At 47.7% G+C, this 19,087-nt stretch overlaps 1 protein-coding gene across 1 annotated transcript; it reads left to right on the top strand.

Moving 5' to 3' along the window:
- Positions 1-497: 497 nt before the first annotated feature.
- Positions 498-13,660, top strand: LOC133527537 (MAU2 chromatid cohesion factor homolog). The gene is made up of 12 exons (XM_061864585.1): positions 498-869; positions 1,040-1,219; positions 2,865-2,987; positions 3,199-3,327; positions 4,293-4,401; positions 4,891-5,055; positions 5,878-6,057; positions 8,833-8,942; positions 9,252-9,353; positions 10,789-10,892; positions 12,649-12,851; positions 13,066-13,660. The coding sequence occupies exons 1-12, from the start codon at positions 645-647 to the stop codon at positions 13,251-13,253; spliced, it is 1,818 nt and encodes a 605-aa protein (XP_061720569.1). The 5' UTR covers positions 498-644; the 3' UTR covers positions 13,254-13,660.
- The last annotated feature ends 5,427 nt before the right edge of the window (positions 13,661-19,087 follow it).

Consider the following 19,087-nt stretch of genomic DNA (forward strand, 5'->3'; position numbering starts at 1 on the left):
ACGAGTTGCGAATTACCTATTCGCACATGTATCGTACAACGTTTTACAGTACAAATGGCCCTTTAAATGTTCGTCATAGTAACGTAATATGCTAATTTTCGCACTAGTGCTATAAAGTAGCACCATATGTACTGTAAATTCTATTATGTTCTTTTAGCATTACTAACGTTAAGAAGCTTTAGGTTTTGGTTAAAAATTAACGAAAATTGTCATTTAATATAGATTTTTTTTTCTCTTTATTTAAGATCTTGTCACCGAGGTGAACATGTCGCTCCATAAAAAAACAACAATACAATATTCTTATACAATTAACTAATTCTATTAACAATAGCCTTTCGTACAAGCTGTAGTAGCGCCATGGCAGAGTCTGACAGAGGAGCAGCCAGAACGCTATTGCAGCCCCCGACATCAAACATAGTATTATGGCTTGAAAAAGCCAGTTGTATCCTAGCGGCTTCATTCCGGACACATACATTTAATATAGATCATTTTGTAAAATAAATTTATATTAATATTTATTATTCTTTTATTTTGTAGGTTTGGTGTAGTAATAAATAATACTTACTGAACGCATCCATTAGATTACTCCAAATTATTTTTGCTAAAGCCTAGCAACACAGTTCCCTCCAAGCAGAAATGTCAAAATGGCGTCAACGCAGGACGCTTGGTATATATCTTTACTTGGTTTAGCAGAACATTTCCGAACATCAAACCCTCCTGACATAAAAAGTTGTATTCAGTGCCTACAAGCTGTATTTAATTTTAAACCGCCCCAAAGGGTCGAGGCCCGAACTCATTTACAACTTGGAAATATCCTTTTGACACACACTAAAAACATCGACTTGGCGAGGACGCATTTAGAGCAGAGTGTAAGTATATTTAAGGACAATTTGAGTGATAAATCGTGGAAATAGTGAAAGATATCATATACAGTTATGGTGTATAACCTTAATGTTATTTCGTCATATTTTTTTATGTGACAAGTATCTCGATGTAAACAATGGTGTATAAGTGGGTCATTAATGTGTTTTGGTTGCAGTGGTGCCTCTCTCAGACTATCAATGGGTTCGATGACGTCAAGTTTGAGGCGGCTAGTGTGCTGGCAGAGCTGTTTGAGCAGCAGGGCCAGCCCACTCACTCCAAACCTATCCTTCGCAAAGCGATTGAATTATCACAACACAGTGTTTACTGGCACTGCAGGCTAATATTCCAACTGGCAGTAAGTATTGTAAACAAGAAAATTATGCATTCTTCTTGATAACAAGTGAATTTATGAACTTGTATCATAATATTGATCTTATCTAGTTTGTTGTTGCGTGTCTCCTATGTTGAGAATTTTGGTGGATTTACTAGAATTCATTATAATTGTAGTGATTTAGATATAATATTAGAATTTCTAGGCGTTTATAAATTATTTTAACTATTTAATTATTTTTTTATAAGTTATTTTTTGTGTACATTACTGATAATTCAAATTTTACATATTTTTAATGCCATTAAATTATGTTTAGGGTGGCTTGCTAGGCCCTAGCTGGATAAGACTAAAACTGTACACAGACTTAAAAGGAAGCACATCATGCCAAATTAATGTTTGGTTAAATGAGATGATGGTCTCCAAAACCCTAGTGTCAATTCCTACATAAATCAAAACTGATTATAGTAGTTACCGACTGATGGCAGTTCCCAACAGACTAACAAGAACTTGCATGCAATTTACGTAACATTGCCGGCATCTCAGGCAAACTGCATTCAAAAGTGTGATCAGATACCGCAATGCTATGAAAACTGTTCACACTGACAACTGAAAACAAGTCTTTGCTAGTCTAAACCTCACTTGAGGATCCAGCTTCCAAACAAAAAAAATCTCTTTGAAATTATTAATAGAAAAAAGTTATGATTGAACCCTATAACATCACAAGTTATATGTGGAAAACTTCCCTTTTAGAGTCAGACCAAACTCACCAAACTAAGTTGGCAGCAATTTTGATAGCCCAGACAGGTTATTTTTAACATCCTTCTATGAAATAATTATGTTTACTTAACACTTGCACCTTCTGGGATATCAAAATTGCTGCCAACTTAGCTTGGTCTGACTCTAGTTTCTTTTATATATCACCAATTTGTTAACCGAAGCATCTGCACAAAACCTATTTAGGATTTGCTATCTTCCATGGTCATTAAAAAACTACAATGTTATGCATAGTAATGCATTTCCTATGTATACTAAATTCATTCATTATGTGTCCATGCAATTTTGCAGCTTGCTGTACATAATGCAGTGCTTCAGAGCGTAACCCATACTCATACTCATTTAATCATAAAGTCAATTTATATGTCAAAATAAAATTACTACTAAATTAAAGTTAAAATCCAACTTAAAATTACAATTAAAATTAAAAACAAAGCCAGTTTACATGTCAAAATTAAAAACAGGATTAGGTACAGTAAAAATAAAATAAAATCAAGATCAAACCTTTAATTAAACACAAGGAAGGTCATGAATTCAAACCTCCTTGGTGTTCAATAGCAGTAATTATTCTGGTCAGGAAAAAAGTTCTGTTCAGTATTTTGGATGTAGTCTAGCCTAATTGGTTGTGACCCTGTCTATGAAGTATAATCATATACTCTTACTGTGGGACTAGATAGCTTAGTGTATGATCCTATTTTTTAACAGAGATTTAGATATGAACCCGACTATCAATAAAAGAACTATCAGCCGCGAGACCCGAGGTCACAGCCTAAGAATTGTTTGCACTCCCTTACTAGAGCTGCATATCAGTCTTTGTCCAACTGTGTTATGGTGGCTTGGAACCGTTTACTGGAAATTTTTTGCCATTTAATTAGAAAGTAATCTGTTATTGTAGCAAATCCACGCAACGGAAAGAGAATATGAAGTTGCCAGTAGTCTCCTAGGTGTGGGAGTAGACTATGCCCAAATCTCCAATGCAGCATACACAAGGGTACTATTCCTGCTCAGTAGGGTAATGGTAAGTTTACCTGCTTATTCATTTTGAAACTAGAATTTAACATACTGAAACATCCTATGTTAAAAAATATGGAACTTAAACTTGTTTTGATTAACTAAGAAAATTGGTTCTGTTTCCTCACATATTCTAAATTGTACCCCTATAATGAAAATTTTGGTGGTTTGATGTGATGTTACCCTTCTATTTATGCTAATATCTTATATTTTTTCAGCTGCTTTTAATAGATAAGAAAATCCAAGAAGTTTTACCGCTGCTGAACCAGGCAGGCCACCTAGTAGACTCCTGGACGGGAAGTCCACACCAGAAGGAGTACCTCAAAGTCTTCTTCTTGGTACTACAAGTAAGTATAATAAATTCTGAATAATTTTTAAGAATAAGGTTCCGTAGTCAACTATGTGCCATGTCCGTATGTCTGTCTGTCCGAGGCATTGCTCCGTGATCGTTAGTACTAGAAAGCCGAAATTTGTCATAGATATATAAATCAATCAATCCAAAAAAGTCGTAAGATAAAATAAAAATATCAAATAGGATCAAATGTCTGTATGGGACTCATGGCATTTAAGCAACACAAAGGTCAGAAATTAAAGTTAAATTCTGACGCTCGCACTCGACGATTGAAACGCCTCTAACAAAATGATAACATGGTGTGACGTCAAATTGTATAAGTCTGTCCTAAATCTATGGAAGATCAAGAAAATTGCCATTTTGACCCTGAAATATTGCGTTTATGTGTATAGTTGTCATACAATTTATTTTTCAATAAAATCTATGGAATCGAATGGTACCATTTTTTTTCTATTTTTAAAGGACAAAAAAAAATTTTTTTTTAGACTTTGGAGCTGTTTTTTTTTTATAATCTCAGTATAATTTTTTAAATTCCACTTTTTTATTATAGATGGCTCATTTCCTATCCATCCATTGAACTAAATTTTGTTATAATATTCAACATGTGTCAAGTACCCAATTGGCGGCGTGCTCGGGCGAGGAAAACGCATGCGGTGCCTCGACCGAGGCACGTCTAAATTGGCCGGTTTGTGCGTGAGGAAATTGCCTCGCGCTTATGCTCGCTCTGTGTGGACGCGGCTATAGGGAATTGGTTAATAAATGGACCTGCAGAAGAGAACCGGACCGAACCAGCCATGGCGTGGCGCCCATATAAAATAAAATATAAAAATTATTCTTATCTTGATTAATCTTTTTTAAATCCATATCTTGTTAGTGTCACTTGAATATATGCCCCATGATGGCATGGGGCATACTCTACCGGTCTTTTGTGCATTAATGTTAACATCCACATTTTTCTAGGTATGCCACTACCTAATGGCTGGGCAGGTGAAGAGCGTGAAGCCCTGCTTGAAGCAGTTGCAGCAAAGCATTCAGACAATCATGGCCCCTGCATGGCCTGACGATGACAGTGAGTACATAGTCAGTTAAAAAAAGCTTGCTGAGTTGCCTAAGTGAGGTACGAGATTGAAAAGATTGATATCACTATGGGATACAATCGGGCGGCAAAGAAATAGTTAAACTTTTTGCGCCGTGCGGCACGCAGCTGCGAGGCGGCAAGTTTTCCATATTAATAATGGCGACCGCCGGACACGCGGTTGTCGGAGGCCGTCCATTTCGTGGCATCTTGGCGCACGAGGGGTTATTGTGCTTCAAATATCGTTATATGTGGACCCGCCTCATTTCTTACACACAGCATGATTAGCTCAAAAAATTACATCAGTTTACTTGAACCGAAGGAATATACCTAAACATACAAATGTGGGCTAAATGTCTGTCCAGTACCAAGCTTATGGTTCAACTATTTTGACTGAAACACTTCATAAACATCTAAAAACTAACATAGTACTTTTAGAATTAAACTATGTTCCAGCTAAATAATGTATTTTATTTGTTTTAGCGGTATGCGGTACCGCGCCAGGCGAGTCATTCGTATGGCTATCGCGGCAACAACTTTACGTGCTGGTGTACTTAGTCACGGTGATGCACTCGGCGCAGGCCGGCTACATGGACAAGGCGCACAAGTACACGGAAAAGGCATTGGCACAGATCGACAAGTTGACTGGTATGTCTCTATTTATGTTGGTGTTCGGCTAAATGTGCGGCTAGCTGTATGCGCACTGTACCAGGCGTGCTGGTATACTTAGTCTTGGCTATGCACTCGCAGACCGGCTTCATGGACAAGGCGCACAAGTACACGGAAAAGGCATTGGCACAGATCGACAAGTTGACTGGTATGTCTATTTATGTTGGTCTAAATGTGCAGGTAGCTGCGGTACTACACCACTCGAGTTAGTTGGCTGTCGCTGCAGAAGTTATATGTATAGTCACGTCACGTGATGCACTCGCAGGCCGGCTACATGGACGAGGCGCACAAGTACACGGAAAAGTCATTGGCACAGATTGACAAGTTGACTGATATGTCTCCTCTGTTTATTTTGGTTGTAGTGTGTGTGTGTGTGTACAGTTGTGTTCACAAACTTCTTTCCAAGCCAACTAAAGGCGTGATGGAGCCTCGCTCGGACTATTGGCGCTCTCACTGCGTTCGAGTGCCAAACTACCTCGGCAGAAATGAGTGTCCCTCATCCCCTGTTCAACAATCTACTATTTTGGACGTTGACTTGTAAGCTCGATTGTACTACGCCTTACCCACAAATACACGTACATAGCTAGCTATAGTATTCAAAGGACTTAGGGCCCATATGCACATGCGGTTTTCAATAGTTGGCCACCCTCAATTCGCCCCCACGGTAGCGCGGCGTTGACGGTTAAGTGCGTATCTCGTGCGGTTGCATAACAAAATAAAAGTTGCGGTCCGCCTGCGGTGTTTCGCCGCGGTTACGACCGCCAATGCTTATGAGTTGTTACCGTTTTTTGTTCGTTACAGCGAGCGGTTTCTCCGACTCGGTGACGCTAGTGGGCGCCCGCAGCGGCGCCGCCCTCGCGTGGCGCCTGCGCATGGCGCTGGTGGAGCACGCGGCGCTGTGCCGGCTGGTGTGCGGCGGCAAGGCGCACGCGCTGCACGAGATCGCGCGCGCCGCGCACCTGCTCACCGTGGCGCCCACCGGTGAGCCGCTCCCCCTACAGCTGCAGCCGGCATGGCGTGGTGGAGCACGCGGCGCTGTGCCGGCTGGTGTGCGGCGGCAAGGCGCACGCGCTGCACGAGATCGCGCGCGCCGCGCACCTGCTCACCGTGGCGCCCACCGGTGAGCCGCTCCCCCTACAGCTGCAGCCGGCATGGCGTGGTGGAGCACGCGGCGCTGTGCCGGCTGGTGTGCGGCGGCAAGGCGCACGCGCTGCACGAGATCGCGCGCGCCGCGCACCTGCTCACCGTGGCGCCCACCGGTGAGCCGCTCCCCCTACAGCTGCAGCCGGCATGGCGTGGTGGAGCACGCGGCGCTGTGCCGGCTGGTGTGCGGCGGCAAGGCGCACGCGCTGCACGAGATCGCGCGCGCCGCGCACCTGCTCACCGTGGCGCCCACCGGTGAGCCGCTCCCCCTACAGCTGCAGCCGGCATGGCGTGGTGGAGCACGCGGCGCTGTGCCGGCTGGTGTGCGGCGGCAAGGCGCACGCGCTGCACGAGATCGCGCGCGCCGCGCACCTGCTCACCGTGGCGCCCACCGGTGAGCCACTCCCCCTACAGCTGCAGCCGGCATGGCGTGGTGGAGCACGAGGCGCTGTGCCGGCTGGTGTGCGGCGGCAAGGCGCACGCGCTGCACGAGATCGCGCGCGCCGCGCACCTGCTCACCGTGGCGCCCACCGGTGAGCCGCTCCCCCTACAGCTGCAGCCGGCATGGCGTGGTGGAGCACGCGGCGCTGTGCCGGCTGGTGTGCGGCGGCAAGGCGCACGCGCTGCACGAGATCGCGCGCGCCGCGCACCTGCTCACCGTGGCGCCCACCGGTGAGCCGCTCCCCCTACAGCTGCAGCCGGCATGGCGTGGTGGAGCACGCGGCGCTGTGCCGGCTGGTGTGCGGCGGCAAGGCGCACGCGCTGCACGAGATCGCGCGCGCCGCGCACCTGCTCACCGTGGCGCCCACCGGTGAGCCGCTCCCCCTACAGCTGCAGCCGGCATGGCGTGGTGGAGCACGCGGCGCTGTGCCGGCTGGTGTGCGGCGGCAAGGCGCACGCGCTGCACGAGATCGCGCGCGCCGCGCACCTGCTCACCGTGGCGCCCACCGGTGAGCCACTCCCCCTACAGCTGCAGCCGGCATGGCGTGGTGGAGCACGCGGCGCTGTGCCGGCTGGTGTGCGGCGGCAAGGCGCACGCGCTGCACGAGATCGCGCGCGCCGCGCACCTGCTCACCGTGGCGCCCACCGGTGAGCCGCTCCCCCTACAGCTGCAGCCGGCATGGCGTGGTGGAGCACGCGGCGCTGTGCCGGCTGGTGTGCGGCGGCAAGGCGCACGCGCTGCACGAGATCGCGCGCGCCGCGCACCTGCTCACCGTGGCGCCCACCGGTGAGCCACTCCCCCTACAGCTGCAGCCGGCATGGCGTGATGGAGCACGCGGCGCTGTGCCGGCTGGTGTGCGGCGGCAAGGCGCACGCGCTGCACGAGATCGCGCGCGCCGCGCACCTGCTCACCGTGGCGCCCACCGGTGAGCCGCTCCCCCTACAGCTGCAGCCGGCATGGCGTGGTGGAGCACGCGGCGCTGTGCCGGCTGGTGTGCGGCGGCAAGGCGCACGCGCTGCACGAGATCGCGCGCGCCGCGCACCTGCTCACCGTGGCGCCCACCGGTGAGCCACTCCCCCTACAGCTGCAGCCGGCATGGCGTGGTGGAGCACGCGGCGCTGTGCCGGCTGGTGTGCGGCGGCAAGGCGCACGCGCTGCACGAGATCGCGCGCGCCGCGCACCTGCTCACCGTGGCGCCCACCGGTGAGCCACTCCCCCTACAGCTGCAGCCGGCATGGCGTGGTGGAGCACGCGGCGCTGTGCCGGCTGGTGTGCGGCGGCAAGGCGCACGCGCTGCACGAGATCGCGCGCGCCGCGCACCTGCTCACCGTGGCGCCCACCGGTGAGCCACTCCCCCTACAGCTGCAGCCGGCATGGCGTGGTGGAGCACGCGGCGCTGTGCCGGCTGGTGTGCGGCGGCAAGGCGCACGCGCTGCACGAGATCGATAGATACCTACTCACACCCCCACCAATCATATAGAGCACGAGCCTCCAAACTACGGTCCGCGAGGTCTTACCTCTGCCAAACAGTGGAGCCCGCGGTGTGCCGCGCACCTACTGACTGTAGTGCCTACCAGTGAGACAATCCCTACGGCTGCACGCGCCAGCGCCGCGTCCAGCTGGTGCGGCGGTAAGTACCTACTCACCGTGACGCCCACTAGTAACATCCCAGGCTTCCCACTCCACTATTCTTGCTTTATGACCCATCGATGATTTAAAGCAGAACTGCATGAGTCTCCGAACTGCAGCTGACAGATTGAGTACGTCCCGTCCCGTGCGTCCAGTCCTCGGCCTTACTTTTTCCCTCTGAAGGAAAGCATAAAAACCAAGAATTCATCGCCAAAATAAATTCGGGGTTGTAAGTTTATTTAGGGGAATTAAGGTAAAGAGCAACTAAGACTGCGAAAACTGGTATGCAAATTAATAACATTGCAGACTACTGAATTACGTGTTCAGTCGATCGATCAAATGCCGCAATATAACTCAAAAAAATTCAATTCAAAATTCAATTATTTGATATGTATATGTATGCATTGTCACTGCTAAATTGGTGCAAACTTGTACTTGGAGCCTAAAAAACATTATGCAAATAAAATCGCGGTTAAATTCTAGTGTGATATCTAATGTTTAATGTGGTTTTAGTTAAATAATATTGTGTTTTCCTTAAACAGCGGCCAGCGCAGCAGCCCACACGCCGCAACTGCACTGCCTGCTCGGCCTATACGCTATGTCCATGAATTGTATGGAGGCGGCCGAGGCGCAGTTCCTTACCGCGATACACGTGAGTACTGTTTTTTTTTCAACCTTATGTCTAGCTGACACACAATACATTATTCCATGCAGTTTAATCGTGTAAGACTAGCCAGTCGTTACTTCAAATTGTTTTTGACCTTATAATCATCCTTAAGCCCCCCCTTCCCTATCTGAATGACCTCGCGCGTTCCAACTCCCTCGACCCCCCATGGCTGGCTGGCTAGTTATCTCAATAAAATAAAATAATGAAATAATAAATTTAAACCTTATTTTTATAATTACAAGGTCTGCTTGAGCTTGTGGTTTTTAAAGTATTAATATTGGTGTTAACTTTCAGATGTCGCAAGAAAGAGACTTATGGATGTTCGCGAAACTTAACCTGGCCATTGTTTACTTACGGGGGCGGCGGGACAACGACTTAGCGCAGCTAATGGAACAGGTAATTAGATCGTCATCTTTTATAGCTTTTCATCTTGTACATTATCTATATTTATATTTCTTCACTTAATTTTGCAGATATACAATTTAAACATGTTGTTTCCCTATAGCTATAGCACAAGTAGCATCGTACAAATTTAAGAGTAACTGTTTTGATTAAAACTTCCAAAGCAACTTCTGGCTAGTTCGGGTTATCTCACACCGGCCCTCCGCTGTTCATTCTTATTTGAGCACGGTAGCGTCCACACGTCGGCCTAGCTGCCGAAATGTTTGGCATTAGACCACATTGCTTTTTTAATAACGCTTTCCGTTTCGTGCTAAGATGTTATCTGTGAGATTACATTTTATTCGTTGTGCAATCCATCCACTTGAATGGCATACATACATCCTGGAGGGTCGAGAACTAATACGAAGGACTAAATCATCCTACACCACGTCACGTCACGTCGACATTTGTTGGCTGTAGTTGCTTTACTTTATTATAAATTTATAATCTCTCTTTATATAACGAAAACTATCTATAGCATCAAAAAACGTCCGGTCCCTTTAGTGTCGCTGTATGGAGTTTACACTGTATTTAAACCGAGTCTATCACGAAATTAAAAAAAAAATCAAAATTCAAAAATTTAATCTGCAACATTATAGTAACTTCATATAGTGACATGAAAAATACATAACAACATTTATAAATACAACAGCCTAAATATAATAAAACAATAATTACTACAATACAATAGAGATGTATAGTCTGCTCTATGGTTAAAAATAAATTAAATCTGGAGATGTAAAAGGTCCCCAATGTTAGAGTACTAATACTAATAAGTTTTGGAGGTGTAAAGTCTCTCCAAGTGTCAAAATAAAATTTATACTAAATAAATAAATCGCGTCTGGACTGTTAAGCTAGCAGTCTCATAAACTAATGCTACAGAATACATAACTAGTATGTATTATATATATATATTAACCGAGTCAAGAATATTATACAATATTACAGAGACGTATAGTCTCCACGGTTAATACATTAAGTTTCGAGATGTATAAGGTCTCCACGGTCTGAGAAAGTAATAATACACAATAATAATGACATTAATAAGATTTGGAGGTTTAAAGGCTCTCCAAGTGTCAAAGAATAAAAAATAATAAAGTGAATGAAATACATGTCTCACGTCAAGAGACTGTTAAGCTAACAATCTTAAAACTAGGTCTACAGAATACATAACTCCTATGTATCTAATAAGTCAATGAAACTAATTTATTTTGTTACCTTTATTTCCGACGTTTCGCAGGTTTTACTGGTCGTGGTCATGTTTTAATATGTGTTCAAAAGTTATTTAGAGTAGATAAGAAGTGAAGTCCAAATATCGTGTCTCCTAGTTAGCTAAGCTGCGCCATGTTTCGTGGTCGCGGCGAGTCAATATGGATTTGTTTGTGATAAGGTCCGGCCCGAGGCGCTGCCGGCCTACGCGCACGGGCTGCGCGCCGCCTCCTACTACGTGCTGGGGCTTCAGGCCTTCTTCCAGGCGCGGTACAACGAGGCCAAGTGAGTGGCATACTAATAACTTTATTTAAGTTTATTTACCCCAGAACCTTTTCTGGTTTAAGAGGAATTTTATCCCGTGGACGCTCCGGCTGAGGTTCCTCTTAACTCCCTGTCGACGTCTCGAGAGGCTACAGTATACGGTTCCTCCAAAAATCTGTTCCTTCAAGGGCTGGGAAAGCGCAAATAACATCCCTGAAGTTGAGGGCGTCAATTGGCTACGGTGACCGCTTACCATCAGGCGGGCCGTAAAAATATTGTTTTGCTAATTCATATAAATATAACAAAGCACAATATTTACGTATTTATTTTTGGAGGTGTAAACATTAATTGCAAATTATTATGCAAAATATAAAAAAAACGCAAATAAAAATGAGAGGTTAGCACTGATTCTCGTTATTATTTCGCAGATTGACATAGCAATATTTTTGTTTTAATTAATATGGATTTCCGCAAAGCAACGCCTGATTCTATTTATTTATAAAGATTGTTGCTGGTCACGTCTGTCTATTGTAACTACGCCGACTTTGAGGTGACAAAATGTGGTAGGGTCATTATACAGTGTGTAAATCCGATACGGGCAATAAATCAAACCAGACCATAGAGAAATAAGAAGTACATAGAGTGCTCACTCCATACATCAGTTTTGGTGCCAAAACGCTTATTATTTCCTTAAACTACGTCCAAAAGAGAGGTATGGGCATTGTGAATGTCATCTCGCTTTGTGTGGTAGGGCACAGCCAGTGGATGTCATTCCAGATCTAGAGCAGAGCCCAACTGGAGAAGTACCTCCACCTTACAGAAAACAGCAGCCAAATAACACTAGACCATACTCATAGTGTTGTGTTCCTGCCGGTGAGTAAGGTTGCCAGAGCTCAATGAGGGGGGGGGGGGGTTTAGGGTCGGCAACGCGCATGTAACTCCTCTGGAGTTGCAGGCGTACATAGGCTACGGAGGCTGCTTACCATCAGGCGGGCCGTATGCTTGTTTGCCACCGACGTAGTATAAAAAAAAAAAAAGTCGACATCTAGCATCGAGTAGCGGAACTCTCAGTACTGCTACTCGACAATAGATATCGCGGCAAACAAAAAGTCTAATGCTCAACGATTTTCAGTTAATATTATAACCAGAGTATGCGTCGGAGTTGAAACTAGAGTACTGAGAGTTCCGCTACTTGACGCTAGATGAAGACTACGAAAATAATAGTATTTTTGGCAACAAAACCGTTGTATGGAGTGAGCACTCTTGGACTTCTTAATTCTCTTTGACCAGACATAGAACTTACCCGTGACATTAATTAAGAAGTTTTTTCAATATACTTTTTAATTATGGCCCCGTATGAGGTGTGCAATATCTGTCTTTACGTGTGTCATTTTCTATGTATTTGTGTCGTTATTACAAATTAGATGTTGTATGTAGTAAGTGAGAATGGTGTCTGTGTGCAAGTTTCTCGCCATAAAAAATGGCATAACGATTTGTACTTTAAGATATCGCTTGGGCTTCTCCCTTCCGATGTGTCGGACGCCTGTGTTGCTCGAAGGATACGATACGAGCTTTTTATGGTAACTGTCAACTAGCGTTGTATATTGAGATCTAGATCTCAATATACTTCTTAGGACCTACCACCGTTTAAAGGTTTGCCCGCATTGAATTTACACACTGTATTTCATGGTTAGTTACACTTATATTTAGTTATTGTAAAGCTTTTGTAGGTTTAGCTTGGTACAAGAACAAGATTAATATCTAATACTTCATACAGACGTTACCTCCGGGAGACCCTCAAGATGGCGAACGCCGAGGACCTGAACCGGCTGACGTCGTGTTCGCTCGTGCTGCTCGGGCACATCTTCCTGTCCATCAACAACTCGCGCGAGTCCATGAACATGGTCACGCCGGCCATGCAGCTCGCCAGCAAGATCCCCGACGTGCACGTGCAGCTGTGGGCCTCTGCCATACTCAAGGGTGTGTTACAATCTGTACATGTAACCATACTCCATACTAGACATGTGTCGTTCAAGAGTGATTTGATTTAACCCACTCACGCTTCAATTCACTGAAGATTGAATTCGCTTAGTAACTTTTTATACCAAAAAATTATACGATTAAGGTGATACTTCCACTCTTTGTCACTGCAAAGTTAGCTTGGTCCGAATCTAATGTATCCCTATTGTTCCAGATCTATACCGGCTAGCCGGCGACACGGAGCGCGAGAACGAAGCATACCAGATGCACTGCAACTTCTCGCAGTCCCTCCTGAAGGACCACTTCCAGGCCTCGCAGCTCCCGCAGCACGCGCTCGTGCACTGGACGCAGGGCCCGCCCCCCGCGCTGCCGCCGCCGCCCGCCGCCGCCAACCCCACGTAGACCAGGTACTGCACTGCAGGACCACTTCCAGGCCTCGCAGCTCGTGCACTGGCCGCAGGGCCCGCCCCCCGCGCTGCCGCCGCCGCCAACCCCACGTAGACCAGGTACTGCACTGCAGGACCACTTCCAGGCCTCGCAGCTCGTGCACTGGACGCAGGGCCCGCCCCCCGCGCTGCCGCCGCCGCCCGCCGCCGCCAACCCCACGTAGACCAGGTACTGCACTGCAGGACCACTTCCAGGCCTCGCAGCTCGTGCACTGGACGCAGGGCCCGCCCCCCGCGCTGCCGCCGCCGCCCGCCGCCGCCAACCCCACGTAGACCAGGTACTGCACTGCAGGACCACTTCCAGGCCTCGCAGCTCGTGCACTGGCCGCAGGGCCCGCCCCCCGCGCTGCCGCCGCCGCCAACCCCACGTAGACCAGGTACTGCACTGCAGGACCACTTCCAGGCCTCGCAGCTCGTGCACTGGCCGCAGGGCCCGCCCCCCGCGCTGCCGCCGCCGCCAACCCCACGTAGACCAGGTACTGCACTGCAGGACCACTTCCAGGCCTCGCAGCTCGTGCACTGGCCGCAGGGCCCGCCCCCCGCGCTGCCGCCGCCGCCAACCCCACGTAGACCAGGTACTGCACTGCAGGACCACTTCCAGGCCTCGCAGCTCGTGCACTGGCCGCAGGGCCCGCCCCCCGCGCTGCCGCCGCCGCCAACCCCACGTAGACCAGGTACTGCACTGCAGGACCACTTCCAGGCCTCGCAGCTCGTGCACTGGACGCAGGGCCCGCCCCCCGCGCTGCCGCCGCCGCCAACCCCACGTAGACCAGGTACTGCACTGCAGGACCACTTCCAGGCCTCGCAGCTCGTGCACTGGACGCAGGGCCCGCCCCCCGCGCTGCCGCCGCCGCCCGCCGCCGCCAACCCCACGTAGACCAGGTACTGCACTGCAGGACCACTTCCAGGCCTCGCAGCTCGTGCACTGGCCGCAGGGCCCGCCCCCCGCGCTGCCGCCGCCGCCAACCCCACGTAGACCAGGTACTGCACTGCAGGACCACTTCCAGGCCTCGCAGCTCGTGCACTGGACGCAGGGCCCGCCCCCCGCGCTGCCGCCGCCGCCAACCCCACGTAGACCAGGTACTGCACTGCAGGACCACTTCCAGGCCTCGCAGCTCGTGCACTGGACGCAGGGCCCGCCCCCCGCGCTGCCGCCGCCGCCAACCCCACGTAGACCAGGTACTGCACTGCAGGACCACTTCCAGGCCTCGCAGCTCGTGCACTGGCCGCAGGGCCCGCCCCCCGCGCTGCCGCCGCCGCCAACCCCACGTAGACCAGGTACTGCACTGCAGGACCACTTCCAGGCCTCGCAGCTCGTGCACTGGCCGCAGGGCCCGCCCCCCGCGCTGCCGCCGCCGCCAACCCCACGTAGACCAGGTACTGCACTGCAGGACCACTTCCAGGCCTCGCAGCTCGTGCACTGGACGCAGGGCCCGCCCCCCGCGCTGCCGCCGCCGCCCGCCGCCGCCAACCCCACGTAGACCAGGTACTGCACTGCAGGACCTCTTCCAGGCCTCGCAGCTCGTGCACTGGCCGCAGGGCCCGCCCCCCGCGCTGCCGCCGCCGCCAACCCCACGTAGACCAGGTACTGCACTGCAGGACCACTTCCAGGCCTCGCAGCTCGTGCACTGGCCGCAGGGCCCGCCCCCCGCGCTGCCGCCGCCGCCAACCCCACGTAGACCAGGTACTGCACTGCAGGACCACTTCCAGGCCTCGCAGCTCGTGCACTGGCCGCAGGGCCCGCCCCCCGCGCTGCCGCCGCCGCCAACCCCACGTAGACCAGGTACTGCACTGCAGGACCACTTCCAGGCCTCGCAGCTCGTGCACTGGACGCAGGGCCCGCCCCCCGCGCTGCCGCCGCCGCCAACCCCACGTAGACCAGGTACTGCACTGCAGGACCACTTCCAGGCCTCGCAGCTCGTGCACTGGCCGCAGGGCCCGCCCCCCGCGCTGCCGCCGCCGCCAACCCCACGTAGACCAGGTACTGCACTGCAGGACCACTTCCAGGCCTCGCAGCTCGTGCACTGGACGCAGGGCCCGCCCCCCGCGCTGCCGCCGCCGCCAACCCCACGTAGACCAGGTACTGCACTGCAGGACCACTTCCAGGCCTCGCAGCTCCTGCAGCACGCACCAATGGGTAGCGACCCCTAGTTTGGTGAATGCTGATATATAAGTTCAAAAGACTATGAATATACTTTCTTTTCATAATTCCTTCTTCTTCTTCGTCGTTCCCTCATGCCTGAGGATCGTGACCAACAGTCCCTCCATTTAACGCGATCAAGGGCTATGTGGGCTGTCCTCTGCATGGAACCACATGCTTGTCTAATGGAATCCGACCATCTTGCAGGGGCTCTTCCTCTAGCGCGCTTGCCTTCAACTTGACCCAGTATGATGTCACATTCGAGGTTGTGGTGTGGCAATCGCATTATGTGCCCAAAGAATCTGAGAGCCCTCTCCTGGCAGATCGCTGAGAGTCGTTTGGTGATTTGTAGTTCTCTCAGAATGGACTCATTTGTTCTCATTGCGGTCCTTGGGATTCTTAGCATCTTGTTTCCTATAATATTTCATAATTTTAAAGTATATTTTTAATTTAATTTCAATGTTCTTATGTAATAATTAATTAATGAATATACTTTTCATTGTCAACAGGTAAAGTGGCGGGGCAGCATACCCGCTGGGTAAGCCGGACCACAACCTGTTTTAATTTAGGTAAGGTGCTGAACGCTGAATTATCTCAAGTACGAAGAATTCCAGTTACATAGACGCCTCCACTGTTTATAGGAAACAACATGCGTCAATCCTTTGGACGCTACGCCTGTCGTGCTTATCATTGTGAACCTTATCGGAATGCACGAAAGTCGATATTGGGCTGCAACCGCGCGGCTTTAACCTCTTAGGGTTCAAAGTCCTAATACTAGTACAAAATACCTCCAATGAAATTTGAACCGTAATTAAATGGAACAGAGTTGATTTTGTTTTGTTTGATTTTAAAACGATACAAATTCAACTCTTTTTTTATAATACCGTTGATTCAAATTTGACTGACAATTTTTCTTGTATGGGCTGCTAGAGGTTATAGAAAACAACGCCAGCTGGTATAAGACTAGCAACACTTGAGAGCTCTAGTGAAACTAGGAGCGCGATTCCTTTCAAAACGAAGCCGGTATAGAAACCTTCACTACACTTTAGAGCCCTCGCGTGGTGACAACCGCTAATCACCAACTACAAATTCAGAACCATAGTGAACCGTATCAGCAACAATATTAGGTTGATTTCGTAATAGGGGGTATTATACTGCAATGTTCTGCCGCCAGAGCGCAGCATAGGCACATATTGTAAACAGTTTTTTATTTCGTTATCTGCTTCTCTATCGCTTGAATATGCAAGAGTAATAGAGAGGTAGATAACGAAATTTCGATTTTCGTTTTTCCCGGTAGGCCCTGTGTTTGTGCTAGTAGCGCCCTTTACGCAGAGTTTTGCGTAATATTCCCTATTAGTAACTTTTGGTTGCACCCTGTGTCGCAAAGTTCGTATTTATTATTGCATGTTTATAAATGACACGAATGCCGTGCAGTGATGAGAATGTATTGAGAGGAAATAGAAAGAGATAAATAGTTGAAGAGTGACAAACAAACGAATAGCAAACAGAATTTGGAATATAGGTGGATTGTCAAAGAAAACTTTGTAGTCACAGTAAATTTACTGCCATCTTCCGACACATGATTAAAACTTTTTTATATTTGACTGCTAGGGTAGATGGCGCTCTACGGTACTTGTACATTATGCGGTGACTAGGTTGACATTATATACAGGGTGGGTAGCCAACATGCCGATCGTTTACGCTTGGTAGAGCAACTGTCACTGTCGCACTAATATGGAAGAGTGATAGAGACAAAGCGTTTCTTTGTCGTAGCGATAGCGATTGTCACCTTGGCTAGGCACACAGAAAACGTATGGTCGCATGTAATGCCATTTACTATTAGTAATTTATCTAGGAAATTGTCTTTTTTTTTTTAATTTATCGAGAAACAAACAGTCTTAAAATAAACAAATGAGAAACTTAGCTAATAGCTATGGATTGATTTCGTTATAGACCTAGTTTCCTAATTTTAAATTTTTCGATGTACAATTGAAAAAATAATAATAGCGTAAACTTATAGCGTGCATAACAAAAGCGTAAATGTATATAATATATATATATATATATATATATATATATATATATATATTTTATAGAGAACTGAGAAAATACTTATGACGATTATGCATCTCTTTCTATTTAATCCAATGTAACAAAGACAGGTGTGGTTGAAATGAATGGGTTGCATGCTCTACTGAATGTTGACACTTTCATTCATCAAACAAAATCAATTTGCCAATAAAAGTGTCTATTCAACGCCACTGGCCTTATGTACATATAATTAGAATAATTTATCGCACATTTATTTAATATACGCGACTCAAGTAAGCTTCCCTGGGGCCCATTTCTCTAACGGTATCACATAATAAACAATAGTACTACCATACAGAGGTAACACTTCCTACAAACTTGACAGCGATTCAGGGACGAATCGTGCTGTCCCTTTCTAATGTATGGCACTATCCCTTTAGGCTATTTGAGGTTGTCAAAAAGTAATTATCTGTGGTCGTGCACGCATGCACGGATGTCAAGTTGTGCCAACCCTAATAATTGCTCAGAGCAACGCTGAGCCAAACGGAGCCGAGGAGAAAGGAGAAGTGTTGCCCCGCTGTCGGTATCAGAATAATATTATTGCTATGGCAACCCATTCTATTTCACAGTTCTTGGGCTATTTAATACCGTTCGAGAAATGGGCCCCTGATATAAAAAAATGTATTATAAAAAAAAAGATAGTAGACTGAAGTTTATATTAAAAATGCATTGATTGTAAGATGTGTAAAGTCTAAGACAAAATCGGGCCTCGAATAATATGGCGCCGTAAAGCGCTGTGATTGTCGATCTCGTAGCCATTTTATTAGACTTTACCCCTCTATTCCAATCAATAACGCTTTGATAAATGTACAATCACCATCAGATATATCGGAGCGGCCGAGGTGCTCATAAATATCTGAACACGCACTCTAACGCCTTGATGACAATGATTTATAACTCAAGATAGGTTATGGGCGTTCCAAAATTGAAGCGGCTTATACCTTGTGACAAATTGTACAAGTTGCCTTTAGTCGCGTCTAAGCAGACGACAAATGTTCACGTGCTCACAAGCGCCCTCTCACCGAAAGAGAAAAAGACTATTTGAATGCAATGCGCAAATTAATCAAAAATAACAGATTTCTTCGTAGGTATACAAATAAACATGGAAGTATTTTTTGTGCTCCTTATGTATGAGTATAACCTATCTATAGTTATATAATATCATTGCTTGACAAAGAGACGTGTTACGCTGGCAGATTTTTTTATACTACGTCGGTGGCAAGCAAGCATACGGCCCGCTTGATGGTAAGCGATTACCGTAGCCTATGGACGCATGCAATTTCAGAGGTGTTACATGTTCGTTGCCGACCCTAACACCCCGCACTCTCGTTGAGGCCTACTCACCGGCAGGAACACAACACTATGAGTAGAGTGTGTGTGTATATTTTTAAGCACTCTTGACGCTCCGATATATCTGATGGCGACTGTACAGTATTTCGTTTTGACGGTAGGTACAAACAATATGCAAAGACAACGCGCTCTTCCAAAACAATAGGGTTGACGATGGTCAATTCGATATTTAAAGCAATTCCCAACACAAAATGTCACATTTTGACAAT

This window comes from Cydia pomonella, chromosome 18 (genome assembly GCF_033807575.1).
Source record: "Cydia pomonella isolate Wapato2018A chromosome 18, ilCydPomo1, whole genome shotgun sequence".
Lineage (NCBI taxonomy): Eukaryota > Metazoa > Arthropoda > Insecta > Lepidoptera > Tortricidae > Cydia > Cydia pomonella.

What these genes read in the sequence shown, in the direction of transcription:
- LOC133527537 (XM_061864585.1), top strand. Translation starts at nt 645, where the DNA reads ATGGCGTCAACGCAGGACGCTTGGTATATATCTTTACTTGGTTTAGCA. An exon ending in TAGCGCAGCTAATGGAACAG is followed by an intron (nt 9,354 to 10,788) that starts GTAATTAGATCG and finishes GTTTGTGATAAG; the next exon opens with GTCCGGCCCGAGGCGCTGCC. An exon ending in GCGCGGTACAACGAGGCCAA is followed by an intron (nt 10,893 to 12,648) that starts GTGAGTGGCATA and finishes TACTTCATACAG; the next exon opens with ACGTTACCTCCGGGAGACCC.